The sequence below is a fragment of the Haemaphysalis longicornis genome, unplaced genomic scaffold (assembly GCF_048455015.1).
Source record: "Haemaphysalis longicornis isolate Haplotype H1 unplaced genomic scaffold, Haemaphysalis longicornis Haplotype H1 scaffold_2, whole genome shotgun sequence".
NCBI classification, from domain to species: Eukaryota; Metazoa; Arthropoda; class Arachnida; order Ixodida; family Ixodidae; genus Haemaphysalis; species Haemaphysalis longicornis.
The window spans coordinates 152,967,638-152,985,251 of record NW_027526295.1 but is presented as its reverse complement, the minus strand read 5'-3'; the positions used below and the strand labels follow the sequence as shown (position 1 = coordinate 152,985,251).

Here is a 17,614-nt window from a genome sequence, read left to right as displayed (position 1 = left end):
TTCTGTTCTCCCGCTTCCACCATGAAATGGCACGGCGAGTTAGGTGCGCTCATTGGGCCGATTGTTGACAGTCGGGTAGTGGTGCTCGCAGTGGTGCTCGCAGCTTGTGAAATGAACTGCAGTAAAAGGTCATCAATTCGAACTTTAATTATTCGAATTTGCTGATAACTCGATCTGTACGATTCGGTCCGGCCAAGCTACATAGAAGTCTATGTGTATCAAAGCACGTTCATTCGAACGCCAGAAATCTCCTGTGAATATTTCGACCTACGTGCCACCGTACCCGCTGCTTGGCGCCTGGCACACGACTCTATGAAAACGCCCCCGCTGCCTATACACACGACCCTACGCAGAGTCTGAAAGGAAGGGAAGATTTGTGTTTAGAACTTTAGGTAAAATCCGGCAAAACCAAACCAGCGTGGAGGCCAGAAATTAGCGGCTGTTGTCCCCTCTCCGTTCTACGTGGCGTCGGATCTCGAAGACTTCGCAAATATCGCAAATATAGTGTAGCTTATTGCCCAACCATTTCCCAATCGCAGTGGGCTGTTGTTGTTCTTCACTTTCGTTAGTTCCGACTTTCATTAATTCTGAGTTTGCTCTTCCGTGCGGTTCGAATTAACAGGCTTTTACTGCATAGCTTTCTTCATTTTCTTCCCTTCGTGCGGCCACAGCCGCAGTAGCGACGTGCCGTAACAGCGCTAACCTTCGTCACCTAAGCCGAAGCGCTTCCGCGCGAACTCCGCAGGCAGCAGCAGCTCGCTGAGTTCCCTTGATCACCCGGTCTTCGCTCAACGGCAGAGATCGTGCGCAGTGGGCGGTGGCAGAAGAAGCGTGCACTAACCTCGTAGCGCCCCCCCCTTCCCCTCAAGTCAATTCCGGCTGTGACCCTCTGAGGGCGTGACAAAAAGCGAGGTGATCTGCCCCCCGGAGCTTCTGTGGCCGCTTGACCTTCTGTCGTCACCGGCACGGCAGAAGAAGCATTGGCAGCTGTCACACGATATGAAATTGGCGGATGCGAGGCCTCGGGGTATACAAACGTCTGATCATTTGCGATTGGCTTTTGTTTACGTTTTGTTTGCTTTGCTTCCGCATTACGACTACTGTCAGGCCACTTTCAACAGGTAAGCCATTGTTGCTGTTCAACTTCTCTGAGCGCGGGCGGTCCTCAGGCGTTGAAAAAACAGTCGAAGGGATGAGTTGGATGAGTGTGTTCCTTCCTTTTGTTGTTGTTGTTGTTGTTGTTGTTGTTGTTCAATTTGTTTTAGTTATTTGGAAGCCAGTGATGCAATCATCCATTCTGTGGTTGACCCTGCACAGACCTCACAAGTGGCACATATACAGCGGTTGCTACGTGTGAGGTCGCCAATCACGCCTACGTGAGCGGTCACGAAATACGACGGATAAACACCCGCCGCGGAGGCTCAGTGGATGAGGCGCTGAAGTACGCGGGTTCAATCCCGGCCGTGGTGGCTGCTTTAAAGGGACAGACAACCGATTTTTGTCGAGTATATATTCTCTATCCCAAATGAAAGGGCATCACTTCAAGCACCTTGACGAGAAACGGTTTTGCTGATAACGCTCTAGAACTTTTTAAATCGAATTGTTTGGTCTACGAGCCGTATGTGTCCCTTCCAAAACTAATGCTGGCAACCATGACATAGAGTAGCTCGGCAACATACCTTTGTCTGTATGCGAAATAAAAAACGATATTTAAAAACTTGTTCCCAGTTAAAAAAGTTTGAATCGCAGGCTTTCCTGTTCCTTTATGTGTTTTTTTAATGCAAGGGTCTATTTTGCACGAATGCGCCATCTGCTGGGATAGACGATAGGTAGTATCTGGCTTCACGTTTTGGAGGCGGGAAGTTCGATTCTCCCTGGGCGCGACGTGTTTTTTTTTTTTTTTTTTTTTTTGTAAGCTGCCGTTGGCGTATTTGGAGTCTGAAATCAAATATTTTGGCAGAACAAACGCCCCTGACTCAGACAGAATCGTCAAAGCTCCTTCACTGGGTCTGTTTACTGAACGCTGCCGTTGATTCTGGGCATTGTGGCTCAGTTAGCCACACTGAGAGCAACCTAGCGGCGGCGGGCGGCGTGTCTTTAGAATTTTCAAAGTAATGTTTAGAAATACATATACTATTTAAGCTTGTACAAATACTTGTGTTAAAAGGTTTTCAATACGTAAATTAACGTTTCAGCAGTTACAGTAGCTGCTAGGTTTGCAGGTCACGTGACAGGGACACATATGGTAGTGTCAAGTTTCGACACTACGAACCGCCACCCTTCCGATTTCAGGAAGTTTGCTGCCAAATTAAAATTATTTCCGCCAGTTTGTTTAAAAATTGCTTGTGGTTACCGGACTAATAAAACGCTGGTTTTCATATGAGCTAGAGAACATATACGCGACAAAAATCGGTTGTCTGTCCCTTTAAAGATGGAGGTGAAAAGTGAAAAAGCCAGTGTGTCGAGATATCGGCGCACATTAAAGATCCCTAGGTGGTCAAAATTATTTCGAATCCCGTACCTACGGCGCCGTTGCGCAGGTGTAGCTTCGGCGCGTTAAACCTCATACAAAAAACGACGGACAAACATTTTTCGCAGGGATTGCGTTGCACATCATCTTTATTAGTTCGTTGAACCACGTTCATCCTTATTAGTTCGTTGAACCGCGAACTAATAAGGATGAACGCCTAGTCCAATTCTGGGTCTGAAAAAAAAACAGTGGAAGCAGGCGTATAACTATTCAGATATAGGGGCGCACATTCAGGCAGTATTGAAGTCCTTTTGGAATTACGCACTGGAATGCCGTATCAACAAGTTTACCGTACAAACGTTCGGAGTGTATGCGCTTTACACAGCCCACCATATACGGAAGACGAGCGCACCTTCACGCCGCGTGCCGTCCGATCGGAAACTCACAGTGCTTCACCGCGCGCTCGGGCATAAATACGGGCAACTTACCGAAGGAAGAAATGGCTGGGATAAATAAAAACCAGAAGTAAATTCTGTAGCAGCATCTTGTCGCAGACTCTTTGATGTTGTTTGCAAACCCGGAGACCCGACAGCACAAACTTTCTCATGAAATTGTATTACAAACTGAATGCTAACAAAATGAAAGTTTTACACAACCATTTCAATCGAAAAACACGCCATTCACAGTGCAAAAATTCACTCGGAGATGTGATGATCCGTGAGTAAAAGTACTTCGGATGTGAACTCTAGCTATAGCTCCTTCCGGAGTTCACAATGCGTGTTTGACAGCTATCCTTGCCTTTTTTTTTTTTTTCGTGCTAAAGGGCCGGTCAAGCAGACAGCATGATTTTTATAACCCCTTCCTTAACCCCCGGCGTACGTTTCAATGCGCACCGCTCTTCAAAATAAACCGGGAAAAGAGCCGACAGTGCCGAAACAGGCAACCAGATGCCGTTAGCAGTCCGCTGTCTGCGAATCGAATCCCGCAGAGTTTGGCAGCCGGTATTGCAAATTCAGTGTCACATCGCATTTTTAGAAGAGAGTCTTAAATCTACGTTCGAAGCACGTGTGTTGTCAGGAACAGAAAATATTTTTTAAAAAGATAAAGTATCGTGAGTCGGGAATCGCGCGCCATGAAAAGGAACCTGCAGTGCTGGAGAACGGTCAGAGAATGGCTCTGAGAAAGGGCGACGCAGCACGCGCTGGGAAAGGGAAACAGAAGCGCCAAAGGAGGGTAGGCCGCTACCGCAGGTGCAACACGAGCCGCCTTGAGAGCTGTAGGTGCCAAAAGGTGACGAACAATTAAGAGACTCCTAGCAATGACTAATGAGCGGACCGAGCTTCGGTGGAGGGGGGAGCGGTGCAGGTGGTTGGTCAAGTGGTGACGGGCGTGATCCCAACGTTCACCAGTATGTTCAACAGTACAAAAACAGGGAGGTTCAACTATTCTACGGAAGTTCCTCCGTAATTTTTTAGAAGCATGCACTCACACCCAGAACCGCTCTGACCATGCTTGAAGCATCTAGGCAGGAGGGGAACACGATACAAGTATTGCCTCGCAAACCAAATATCCGGGTGCGCCCCACGGCTTCAGCAACAAGAAGATGCTCCACCAGAAGTAGGATAAACGGATTTTGTCCGTCCGACACCGATAACAAGACACGCGAAGAAAAAAAATCAACACAACATACTTCGCCGCAGCGTGATAAGAGACAATGCTCAAATTTCATTATCGAAATCGACCGAAAATTAGCACCGCCACTCGCAAACGCTAGTTGGATAGGGCCAAAACTATTTATGACGCCGTTTTATTCACTGCGTGCACAAGACGGGAGGCTCAGGATTTCTAGAGTAGGCGCCTGCTTACAAAACATTTTCTTCCGCCGGTGCTCCCACAACAGAGAAGAGGGAATTTCTAAATTTGTGTTCCGGTCTGCTTTCGTCAAATGACAGTTCGGCAAGGACGTTAAAGTATAAATATTCCTGGTGTGAATTCACTTAGGTAGTGACCTCTTTGCACCTGCTTCCACACCATGAGCCACCATTGGGCGTTCAAGTGTTCACCATAACCATTACCGCCACAGTGATCAGTATCATCATCGTAAGCGCTAATACCATCTGACCATAGGAGAAGGGAATATTATGCCGAAATCATTCTGCGGTTAACAAGCAGAACATCGTTCTCCCGATTAATCGAAGCGACGGTCCTATTGAAGACCATTATTTTCTGTGTACGCCAAAACCACGACGCAAAATAGGTCGTCCATAGCCCTTCCATCAGGCGCGGTGAAAGAACCTCCAAGGACGCAGTGCATCAATGAAAAGGTAGAAACAGCTCAGAGGGATATTTTTAATTGCTTGCAAATTGCTTTTGAATAAAAGGCGGCCTTCACTTTTTTTTTTAAGTGCCTTCAAAAAAAGGCTCTTCGAAATGAGCTTTGTCCCGCATATAATCAGGCAGCACTGCTGTCGCTCTTCGCGCAAATTAACCATTTCTTATGCGCTCGTCTACCAGAACACCGGAGACGTAGACATGCCGGGGACAGCTCTTACTTAGCTATTTTTTTTACTAACTTTACGCTCTAACTGACATGGATAACAAAATCAGCACCTTGTCCTTAAAATTCCACCGAAGAACTGTTGCGTGCCAAAGTTTAATCGCGCTTCAAGCTTGGCACAGTTATCATTTATTATAATAAACATTCACTTAAGAGATAAGGTGAAAACGATACAGCTTAAAGATTCGATTCAAAAATCATCGTGCCGACACACAGGACTACGAACTGCCGGCAACTGGCGACGCAAGGACGTCCCGCTCATCAGCCTAATCTGAGCAACTGCAGGAGTCGGTGTCGGCGAGCAAATGTCCTTGCGGTTTTATGCGCGCCTGCGTCGCGTGATTAATCGCCATTTCCGCGTATGAACGCGATAGACATCTCCTCATTACCGCAGTGGGATCCGTCGCTGGGAAAAGCGCCAAGGTGACCCGCGATTTTTGACACCGGGAGAATCGCCGGCGTGACGAGACTCGCATTGCAGTCAAACGACGGCAGGGATTGACGAGTGCTTTGTTACGTCGTTAGTATACGTGTCAGAAACGGAAAGCGCGTGTCAAAAGCCTTTCTTCTGTTGCACTTGACGGGTGGCCCACTTTCGCTATTCCCTTGTTCTTCTGTCTTCGCTGAAGTTAAATGACGAAGAAAGCATGTCAGCTTTCAAATCGCCATTTTCGTAACCTTTGAGTGATGGGTGAATTCAGCACTTGCATTATGTGATCATTGGTAAGAAATTATTTTTCCCCTGATTTTTTTTTCCCCAGTTTAGTTCATAGCGTAGTTCCCATTTTTAGATAAAATGGTATGCACGTTGCTTCCACTCGCCGGATTGGTTTTGTTGGCGGCATGGATTCGTCACTCGAATGCACTGAGGCGAAGCTGAACCGTGGGATCGCCTTAGCGTGTACCTAAAGCAGCTTACCGTTTTTTGGACTCCAAAATTCTAGCTGGATAATCTGGACTTTCCCGAGGTACCGCGAGTTGTCCCATATTAGTCATGTATATGAACAACGGCTATTTCGCACAAAATAATCCAAAAGTTCGATTTTTCGGACAAAATTTTACCCGACAGAGCCACAGTGCGACTACAGGACGTCGCCATTCTGACTCATTGACCCCCTAGCTTGCTTTCCATGGATGGGGATTGGCCTGACTCCCACCAGGGTAACAAACTCTGATCTTGGAGGCCATAAGTTTGCATGTATACTCTACGGCGGAAGCAATATCTAATGCCGTAAACAGGTGATACGTACCAGTTTTTTTGTTGTTTTTTTTTTACACCACTTTTTTTAGGCACCAAGTAACGCTGACTAAAAGCAACACAATCATCAGGTTTGTCTTGCCTCACGCGTCGTGCACGTTTTTTTTTTATTTTTTTACTTGATCGGTAGCCATTGCGGTTATTGTGGTTCACGGCGTTCACCCCATCGCCTGTGCACTGTGCGTATTATCACAAGGATTGTGTTGCGGCCCTTCAGTGCTCCTGTTAGCACACAAAGGAGACATTTTAGGCAAGGAACAATTCGAGACTTCTTTAGTCACATTTAATTGAAATAAAGTTCGTTTTTGCTACTCGCGGATTTTTCTAACTGCTCTTTTATTAGGACTATTTTTCGTTCCCCTCCAGGTCCGAAAAATCGGTCGGCTTATGTACTCTGGAATTCGCATTTTACCAGTTTTGCTTAAGTACAGATGACTGGCTGAACTTCCCTTTCAAAAACTCGGAAATTCATCGGTAACACTTTTTCTTTTTTCAATTCTCGCTGTTCGTTGAAGTTTATACAGCGTACTATCTTTCAGGACGACGCCCCTTCCAGTATGGGCAAATCATCATTTTCAAAGAGAACGGTTGCCAAGCCATGTGGCGTCAACGCCAACTTGTCTCGTTTGGCAACTCTGCAACACTGCATCTTGTAATGCAGTGTTTGGGGAGGCGGTAATTTTAGAGCTGATATGGACACGAATACAACCTTCAGCAACTGCCAAAATGCATATTTTGGAGAGAAGTGTTTTCAACTTGATGTCGCATAGGTAAGTACCTTCTCTTTTTGACGGGAGAAGTTCGGGAACGCCAAGGAGGTTGTATGCAACCTCCTTGGGGAACGTAGAGAACAAACGACCAAAGAAGCTGAACACACCACAGTGCATTCAGTGCACTGTGCATTCAGTGCACAGTGCATTGATATGAATGCACAACAGAGCGTCCTTCAGTTTTTCGATGCTCAAGTAGGTGAGGAAAAAAGCAACGACCATATATGAGGCGTGCACTCCATCCCTCCATCGAAATTCCGGAACTGGCGTCCCTTTTTTTCTGACCATCTTTCCTTCTCGCTTTCGTAACTTCTTTTCTTTGCAACTACAACTGCTAGTGCTCGGCTTACATTCTCCATATTTTCAAATTCTGGGCATATTCTTGGCTAGAAAAAGAAAATAACGCCTTTCTTATAGGCCGGAGTCACGAAGCGTTGTTTTATTACGTGAACAATGGATGGGGCATGTGGGCGAATTTCCTCGTTGCTCCGTCAACAGAGCTGCGTCGATCGGTCAACGAGCGACGAAATAGCCCGGAACGAGAGAGTGGAAAGATCACGTAGAGAGAGCTGCCTTCGAGAAAGTAGAGAGCTAACTTCGCAACTCTGCCGACGTTACGACATAGACATCAAGTCGAAGCGTAGCTTGGACTTGAAGTGCCGTTACTTTTGTTAGCACCGCCACCGCTTGTACGCATTGTGTGCAGCCAGTGCAAGGCGTTCCCCTCGGGCCAAGCCTCGAGTTCGCGAGGAATACAGGTGAGATGATCTCGCATTCTTAAGTATCTACCAACGGATCTTCAGTTAGTTTACTATACTTTCTGTTTACTGTGAAGCACCTTCTGCGATTAGTTTTGTGACTGTTCTGGATTTTAAGAACGTGTAGACCTACTTTGCAGCACGTGGTCACAAAACATTTGGTGGGGCTGGTACACCAGCGACTGCACTTAAAATAACAGACATAAAAAACGAGACGCAAGAGTCATTACAACAAAAAACAAATCAAAACAAAGTCAGGTGAAAACGCCAATGATCTCTGTAATCGTTAGCGACGTTATAACAGTGGCTGAACTATTCCTTTTTATCGATATACTCGTGCCTCACCCTTCAAAACCCAACCCTTCCCACTTCCCTAACTATTTGGTTTCCTCTGAATTTCCATACGCGATAAATTTTGGTTGTCCTGATTTTTACTTGTGTGATGCTAAGTTGACAAAGGAACGCGAAAGCGCATGAACGAAAACATACCGGACCAGTTACTAACAGCCCGAACTATTCTGAAAGCTCATTATTAAAGATAATTTGACTGCTGGCGTTCACGCCAAATTATCATCCGATTAAGATTTTACAGTCTAGTCCTCTCATAACGAACACATAGGGAAACGGAAATTAGTTCGTTATATCCGTTTTTCGCTACATCTGGTCATAAATTAAATCTATGTATAAAATGGTAACTGGTAACGAAGATGTGTTCGTTATAGCTGGGATCTCGTTCAAACCGAGTTCGTTATAAATGGGCTATACTGCATACTGGAATGCTCTCCTGAGCCGACTTCTTCGGCGCTTTTACGTCAATTTTCTCGCAATTTACTTTGACTATTATTAGGCTCCTACAATATAATGCCGAGCTGAGCGTGCTCACGCCACCATTCAGAGCTTTCAAATCTTCTACTGTTACTCCGGCGAAGGTGAAGAGCTGTCTATTCATGACAGAGAAAACCTCACCCGATCGAAGGCAAGGAAGGAAGCGTTTATCTTTCACCGGTAACCTGAACGAAGTTTCCTTTAGTGACTTGAGCAGACTAGAACACTCATGAGTTTGTCCGGGCTCTAAGTATATACACTCTCGGCACCGGTCCACCCTATAACGAGCCCGTTCCATCACCTTTGTGAACGAACAAGCCGAGTTCAGTAGTACTTCCGCCGCGTTTTCGCTCCCGACACAGTTAAACACGAATGCATTTTGCGGAAACCTCCCACACGCCCAAGAATGAAGGAGTGTAAAACAGCGTACAATAAAATTACGAAGTGAACTAGAGGGATACCAAACCAATCGAAACAAAAGAAAAAACATATCTTACGATTCCATCGCGCGCGACCGTCCGCATACGAATGAAGCGACGATGACAAATCGACTGTCAGCAAAACAGACACGGAAAACCTTAATGAAAAGTCCAATTTGTTTCAGTTCACTCACCGAAACACCTGGCGAGTCTCCAGGAGCAAGCTGTGAGCGTTCATGATGTCTCCTCGCGCCGTGCCGCTGCTCGACCACACTTTCGAAGACGGCTTGCTCTCAAATTTATCGCTGCGCCACCACGCGCTGCAAAGCTCTCCGCTATTGCACACTATCCCACAGCAAGAAGGCGTCGTCGAAGAAGCACTAACCGGACTGCGTCCATTCACGGCTGCCGCACCGCGCTGGCGCTGCCAACAGCCGGCATTGCCCGTGGCGAATAGTACGCTCCTCCTGCGCGCCTGTCTGAACTACTCGTTCACACGAAACGGTATCCACGTTTTGGCCCGGAAAACAGACCAATCACGCAGTGTGTGAGGACGCGGCACGAATTCCCGCAATTCTCTCACTGATGCGGTGGCCGGCGTTGCCGCATCCGGAGATGAGCGTGGAATCGAGAGACGTCTCCCGCTATCCACGAGCCGAGATGAGTGGGCCTGTGGAGAGACGGACGGCTCGGGTTATGGCGTATGCATTTTTCCGCTGCCATCGGCCCTGTTGTATTTCGAACGCGAGCCTTTCCCTCAAACGTCGCCGTCGCTTTCTCTCTTTCCGCGCGTTGCTGTGTTTGTACGTTTGGTCTCGCTTTCGTCTCGCCCTGCTCGCAGTTTGCGGTTCCCTCTCTTCCGTCCCCCCTTTCGATCTTTCTCCTGGCTAAACCCTTTGTCTGGGCGGTCGGGCGAGTGAGGGGTCGGAGGGAGATCCGCGAAAACGAAAAATAAGAAACCCCGCGCGCACAGACGCAGATTGAAGCATGTATATATAGAAAGCGCTCATCTCTGGCGAGGAGAGGGGGATTAAGAGGAACAGGAGGCGAGACGGTGTCTGCGAGACCTTGAAACGGCCGGGCGTCGCTGGCGCGGAAGGTAGCCGCAACGGATCCTGCGTAGAAAGCGAGAGGCTTTTGCCTTCTCCTCCTTCCTTTTTTCAGGGCTGATCCGCGCGGATGCTGCTATCGTGTGCCATTGCGTCACGACGCAGCTTCTGGCGTGACGAAGCGACGCGGAGACTGGGCGTTTTCTTTTCTTTTTCCCGTCGTTCCTTTTTCACCGCTTCACTTTCACCTTTCGTCCTCTCGTCACTTTCGTGTCGCGTTTGTGTGTGTTTGTGTGTGCGTGTGCGTGTATGTGTGCGTACTTTTGTTGTTTGCTCCGAGCGGCAGTATTTACGCATGTGGCGCTCATTTGCGAGTACCGTTCTTCCTTTGGGTGCCTGTGTGTGTCTTCTGCGTCGTCGCCGCCGCACTGCCGTTGGAGTTGCCGGAGCGAGACGCAAACACGCATACAGACGGGGGCGAGTGCTGTTTGCGTTCGGGACTTTTCGTCATCCGCGTCAAGAGTGTCGCCGTCGTGGTCGGTCAAGGCTCCTCTCCGCGGCGTAAGGCCCGAGCGCCGAGGCACGCCCGCGCCACCAAGTCTTCTGCGTGCGTGCTCGGAGGCCCGTGTGCGCGATCCGTTGCGCTTGGCTTTGCAGGTTGGCCGTGTTTGAAGGCGACCGCTGTACGATGCGTGCCGCGGCTGCACTCTTCCGCGCCTGTACTCTCCTCTACCGACACGGTCCAGTGCCGTTCCAGGAGAGCTTGCGCGACCTAGATTGGGGCGGTGCGAAGAAAATATTAACTACCGGGGCAACGGTGATAGGCGTGTCATACTCGGCCACACACACTCTCTTCCGCACAATGTTCGGACGTCTGACGTGAAAGTGGAAGACGCATGCGCGAATGGGGGTAGTAGACTGTTTTAAGGCGATTTTTGTACGCAATTATGCCTGTCGGTTCACAGGTCACTCCCTCGGTGGGAGAGCATTCCAGGGGACGAACAAAGGGCTAGACTTCTCTTATGTGTATGAAAATAGATGTCACATGAGTTTAAGCAAACATTGCACCACTATTGGGAATACAGTAGCGCACGGCTTAATTCAGTACCAACTAGCGCCATCTTCTTTCTGGCTCTGTAAACAACGGCTTGACCAACTCTCTTCAGCGTCACCTTTAACCCATCCACTTGCGACACCAGATTAAGTGCTTCTACTGATTGTCTCGCACCGAGCGACCATGCTTGGCGCTATGGAAACAATTACGATGTATTGCGTAAAAAATAAATTACTTTGTGCAACGACAATAACTTTGTCAGAGTTTGGAGAGCTTAGCTTACATTATTGTGCAAAAAAAAAATACTTCGCATCGTCGTGGAACTTCAAAACAGAAAAGGAAACTGGGGTGCATTTGGAACCCAGCAGATATCGCCCAACCTCTAAGGAGGAGAATTTCCTGGGAGCTCTTCTTCGTAATGGCGGCAATGATGATACGAATGAGGGTGCGATAGCGTACGTACGAGCGTGCGTACACTCACGAGGTCCACTTCAGAGCTCGAAGCCAGATTTTTCGTTGAGTCAGGTCCGCGCGTCACGAGCAAAATCGTGCTAGAGGTTGGGTGATTACCTAAGCCTTGCCGCCGCACTCCGGCGTCTAAAGTGGAGATCATTATGGCGCCGTTACAGGGAGCAACATCCGCAAAGCCTTGAGCGCAGCGATGCGATGCGATGCGATGAGGCTTTGAGGGCAGCGCGCACGATCTGTTCGGTCTGTGAAGGCCCAACTTTCTAAAGGTCAGTATACGATTCAAGTGGAAGTTAGTCGAGGCCGCCTGACGTCGGCGTTAGATTCGTCCGAGACCTTCATTCGACGCCTATAATGTTCCCGCTCTTTGTTTTCCACCAGTGCGCGGACACGCACGGTCCGGTGGATTGTTTCGAAACGCCGGGGAAAGACAACGGCAAGATCGCATTGAGTGAGGCGCCCCATGCGTCCACTCTGCAGGTGAGTCAGCGGAGGTGTTTTTCTTCACCCTTGGCGGCTGCCGCTTCCTATTTCTAGTCGGCGCCAAGGCGCTAAAGACACGAGTAGCCAGCACCCTGCAGTAGCTCATTTGCAGGTAGCAAACAGTCTTAACAGCGGCAAGGCAAAGGATGGCGGGGTACGAGCGGATTGCGACAATTTGTTGCAAGGTTGGGTGATTAGCTGGTTGCGGTTCGTTGGAAGGTCTGTGCTCGGATGAGTTAACTAGCGTTCATCTTCTTCTTCTTTCTTTTTATTTTAAGCTGAAGGAAAGGGGGTCTGTTTAAGGGCGCGCTTTCGTTGCAGCCACTGATGACCGCTCGTTAGTTGCTGGCTCCGACAGTTCCGACGGGGAAGACAGCTTGCAAAACAGGCAGGACGCGCCAAACAAGGCGCACGGAACGCGTGCCAGTGCGCTAAACTGCGCTAGGAAGCTGCGCAATTTGTAGAGGAAGCTGCAGAGGAACGGATCATGCCGTGAAGAAAATAGGTAGCTTCAGTAGCTATTTCGTCGACGCTTTAGCGTAAACTGCATGTTCTTGCAACGAATGACTCCATTAGCGAGTGAATGAATTTTCAGGAATGTGAACTGCGAGCCGTTTGCTCCAGAGCTCGGAGCCTAATCTGCCGTTATTGAGATCATATGTGTGTCTTTGGGCTGAAATAAAAATGCATGCTCCGCTTATACGCATCTTTGTAGAAGTAGGCAGCAAAGTCTCCTTTCAAAGATGCTGTGTAATTGTGGTTTGCAAACACTCTGAACTGGTAAGCCTCGACTACAACAGAAAATGTATTTGTGTTTGCCACATTGAGCGCAGGCTTCCAAAAATCCACGTTAAAGTAGCCTGAAAAGCACAGACAAGAAAAGGAGCTGCACAGACCATGAGCGGCTGGCTTCTAATTGAACCTTTTATGGGGAGGGTTCTTTGGCTAATCCTGGTTTCAAAGGTCTGTCTGGTTCTCTGGCCTCCTACACAAAGTGTGCTGGAATACGTTGCAACAGCTGTCGTTAACGTATGAAGCGACTACTCGTACTGGACGATCTGCCGAACTGGACGATACAAAGAAGGCCATTTTTCAAGGTGAAATGGCCAATCTTATTCTGTACACCATTCTCTTAAACTTCTGAGCCTGTCGGAGGCACAATGGAAGTAATGAATAACAGGGCGCCGTTTTATTTCAGCACCGCCATCATCACGCAAAAACTTGGGATATGATTTGAATGCCTTTCCGAATTACATTACTACGCCAGTATCGTGTTTAATTTATTCATACATCATGTATTACGATCGCTTTCCGGAATCCAGCATTCCGAACCTGTACAAGAATCCATACCGGTCGAGCTTTCTGTCTCACTGGCACAACATACAATTTACAGTTTCGTTAGCCTAGCTTTTCGGCCCGACATACACTCGTAATGGCGAGTCATTTGAGTTTCCCTATAAATCAGGCGCAAAAAGCTCACGTCCGGTAAAAATATCTCGTGCGGAGAAAAACGATATGTGCCGCTGCCACGGACGGGCTAGGACTACACGGCTAAGCATTTCCCAGGAGTAAGTGGTTGCATCGTTGTAGACTGATTTCAAAAACCCAAGTGCGCCCGCATGCAGCTTCCCCATTGAGACGTCGATGGCTTTCGTCGTTCTTCAGCTACGCGGAGGCAGATAGCAACCTTGTGCGGTCACTGATGAAAGTCACCACAGCAACAACCAGTCTAGGAACACGGTTCCCGTTGGCACGCATTTGGCCCGGACACGCTTTGCGAGGGTCGTAGTGCAGCCAAAATCGCTGTTAAATATATTTCGCACAATATAAGAGCAGTAGCAGGGTCATTTCAAAGAAGAAAAAAATGGCCCCGTATCTGCTCCTTTTGTTGCAAATGTCGACGAAATACGATAGTCGACTGGCGCCCCTGCCATGTAAACGCCTCCCTACTCTTTCCCGCTCACCTCTCATGCTGTTCCTCCCCGTCTCGTTCCTCCCAAAATAACACGCTAGAGGTTTGCTCAAGTCAATTTAAATTTACGGCGTTCTACTGTTCCAGGCCGGGTGCCTCGATGCCAGCGCTGCCGTACGGCGGAGACGGGCGTGATTCGAGGCACCATACTCCAATGCCCTGCTCCACGTACTTTCCCACCGGAACGTGAAACCTATCTAGTGGAACCTTTCGTTACTGTTGCCGTTTGATTTCTTGAAATTCCGCCAGGAGCTATAGTGGCGCGGGCAGCCGCAGGCGACGGTTATCTGCAGTTGATGTAGTATTTCATTTGAATGTGAACACCTTCGACAGAACTCTGTCTGGTTGGGTAAAACTTGATGAGGCAAATACACCAACCAAGGGCGTTTATCCAAAGCGGTCCCAACGTTTCGGAGCCTGAATAGATCCCTCGGAGCCCTTCCCACCATCTACGCCCACGGCCTCCGACGCGCAAGGGCAAGATTCCAGTAAGAAAATAGAAAAAGAAAAAGAAAAAAGAAGACACCTGAATAACCGCTGCTTCTTGTCGTACACAGTCACCCCTGATGAAGGAGCCGAGTTGGCTCCGAAACGTTGGGACCGCTTTGAATAAACGCCCTTGGTTGGTGTATTTGCCTCATCAAGTATTTCAATTGATATCGCAAAAACCGAGCATCCATGATTTTTAAAATAAACACTGCAAATATTGCTTATGTATCGATTTTCTGCTTCACATCTGCGTAATGTTACGTTCTTGTTCGACAATTTCGAAAAGTACGAACATTGACATCCGATTTAGACGTTCAGATTTAGCTGTGGGTATATAAGACTATTGCGAGATTCAGTTTCATTTTAGCCGGGTGGCTGAATCGACAGGTAGTACGTTGCTAAAACGCTTGAAGGCTTTCAGTCGGGCAACCCAGATTTAGATATTACAGCCTTATCAGCAACTGAGATATGCGAGGAATCGGCTATTGGGCAGTTGGATGACCGGAAAAAAGAATACTCGCGGGGCCCGCTGGCAACAGTTAAAGTCAGCGGTGCTTCCTGCAGACGTTTGCGATTTCGGGTGGCTGCGTGGCTGGAGAGCCCTGCGGACGTGTGACCGCCTTGCAGCATTTGATGTGGTTCACTCTGCCCGGTGCCCGCAATTAGGATGCACTGAGACTCTAGAGCATGCTCTTTTTGAGTGTCGTGTGGCCGTCACATTCTCGGTTTTACTCAGCAGAATGTTTGAGCTTAGGCTCGGAGCCTACACGAAATAGAGATACCCGTTCGTCAGTTTTCTGCTGTGTGTGGGTGCCTTTGTTGTTTGGCGCCAGCGAGGTGTAGCCGCCTTGCAGGCACGACCGCAGCGTGCCATGTAGCTCCTGTTTTGGCGCGTTCGTGAAATGGCCGTACAGCACCTGCAGCATGAGCTGGTGGCGCTTGGAGAAGACTCTTTCCTCCTGCGTTGGTCGACTCGCTTCATCAAGGTCGCCAATAACACCATGCAATGGCGTATAGTGCCTTTATAATAAGGTGTAACACTTGCGTGCTGGAAGGGAGTCGTATGTTCAGAGGCCAAGGCACAGTTCAGGCAGCCTGGCTGAGCATGCCTCTATGTGCGGAAATAATACAGAGTAGAACTGATGTGTGTGAACTGTTGTGGCTTTTATGTTGACTCCCATGCGTGAACTCTGGTGTCTGGACCTTGTGCCGTGGACATTAGTGAAAGAGCCTTCGGTGCGGCGGACCTTGTTTTTTGTGAACTTGTGTGATGGTCAAGTGACTTCGTTTCCTCTGTAACACACTTTGTATATCCTGTTCCCTGTCGACCCGTGTCGTAGCTAACTACAGCGGGTCCTAGCTGTAAATAGTTTTCATAAATTCTCTTTTCGGCATACAAACAGGCATACGGAAAGACCAAAATTTCCGCGTTTAAGTAGCCCAATAAAGACTATCGTCTTTAAAAAACCCGGCGATGTCGGGGTGTAGTTGGGAGGGGGAGGACGACGTGGCGATGATTGTGGAGGGTTTTGAGGAATCATCTGAGGTATGGGAGAAAGGTGGAATGAGAAGATGGGGGAAGTGAACTTAATGCGTCAACGACAACCTGTTACAAAACCGGAATTGCAGTGCTATCGCAAAGGCGGCCCATCAATCCTATCTTTAATGTGTAAGCAATGACTCAACGAGGAAAACCGTCTGTACGTCTGGTAACGCTTGGTGCGTCACACTTTGGCTGCATCAAAAATTGGTGTTAGTAAAGGCGCTGAGAACTTCATATTTTCATTCAATACCGCTGATATTGACCCTAAAAAAGTATTCTCGGCAAGGCATTTGTGTACAACATCGAAGGCGACTTTAAAGGGCCCCGTTGTATACTGTTTCGGGGTCATACGGAGGTATTTGTTAAAGAAAGGCCCTGGGACCACCATACCTTGATAACAGACTCCTGAAAAATGTCTTATCAGCAATGCACTTCTGTGTTGTCGCGAAGACAACGTTAAAAGTCTTGGTTTATAGCGCTTCTTACAGATATATGGAGTCTTATGGAGATATCTATAAGAAAGACCATAGGGCTTGCCTACTTTGATAACAATCTCTGAGCAAAACATTTGTGCATGTTAGTGGCACCGACTTTACAAGTGCAAGGCGTATTTGAGCGCGGCTTACGCGTTTATCCAATAAAATTCCCACCAGGGAGTTACAGCAACATATTTTTAATTCTTCTCACAAGCATAAACAAGAGCCGCACGCACGCACGTACGATCGAATGGTAATTAGGTTGCTGTGATCTCACCAGACAATTGTCTTCCTTCAAGCGGAGAGCGGGCTTCTCATCAAGCTTGTCAATCAGGTAAACGTTTTAAAGGGCCCTCCCTTCTGTCATATTTTCTGAGAAGCCCTCAACTCGGCCCCAGATCCTCCTGCACGCGCCGTCCCACTTAGAGGACTCGAGAAGAGTGTCCGACGCACTGTTTCTGTTGTTACTGTGTCTGACGCCAACGCTACTTGCATTAAAACTGTCCGCTCATTCTGAGCCCTTGTTTCCTGCGTTCGCTTCTTAACAGGCCACGCCAAGGCCGAGAGCGGCGTCAGGTTAATTCTCTAGAGTTTAAAGGAATTCTCAAGTTAATTTCACACACTCCCATTTGTCCTTGCATTGTGCCGTTATAATGATGTGGTATTTTACTTAACTATACGCGGGGGTAGCATGAAGGTCTTGTTTTCTCCCAAAGCTCGGAAAAACAAAAGGCGTCCGGTGTTCCACTGGCCTCGCGAATAGCTACGCCGACATGTCATATGTGAAACCTTGTTATAATGAATTTCTTCGATTTAACTTAAACCTAAAGTAGACTCTCGATAAACGGAACGTCAACGGACCGAGAAAATTAGTTCAATTTAACAGGAGTTCCGTTTACTGCCAGAGATGTGCAATAATTATTTCATGGAACTCTAAGCATTAGAAGGTGAATGTAGCAGATAGTTTTTCAGAAAGCAAGAAAACTACAAGAGAAATTTAGGAACAGCATTCACAAAGTTTAC

General features: G+C 47.9%; 1 protein-coding gene across 3 annotated transcripts in view; it reads right to left on the bottom strand.

Annotated features, from left to right (window-relative positions):
* LOC144169343 (uncharacterized) overlaps positions 1–17,614 on the bottom strand; it is a 116,724-nt gene that overhangs the window by 40,249 nt on the left and 58,861 nt on the right. The window contains exon 1 of one of the 3 annotated variants that reach the window (XM_077698445.1): positions 9,252–9,754. The exons of the other annotated variants lie outside the window; for them this stretch is intronic. Coding sequence (XP_077554571.1) covers positions 9,252–9,295 — 44 coding nt within the window. The 5' untranslated portion in view covers positions 9,296–9,754. Of the gene's footprint in view, positions 1–9,251; positions 9,755–17,614 lie in introns of those variants that run through there. 3 annotated transcript variants of the gene reach the window in all.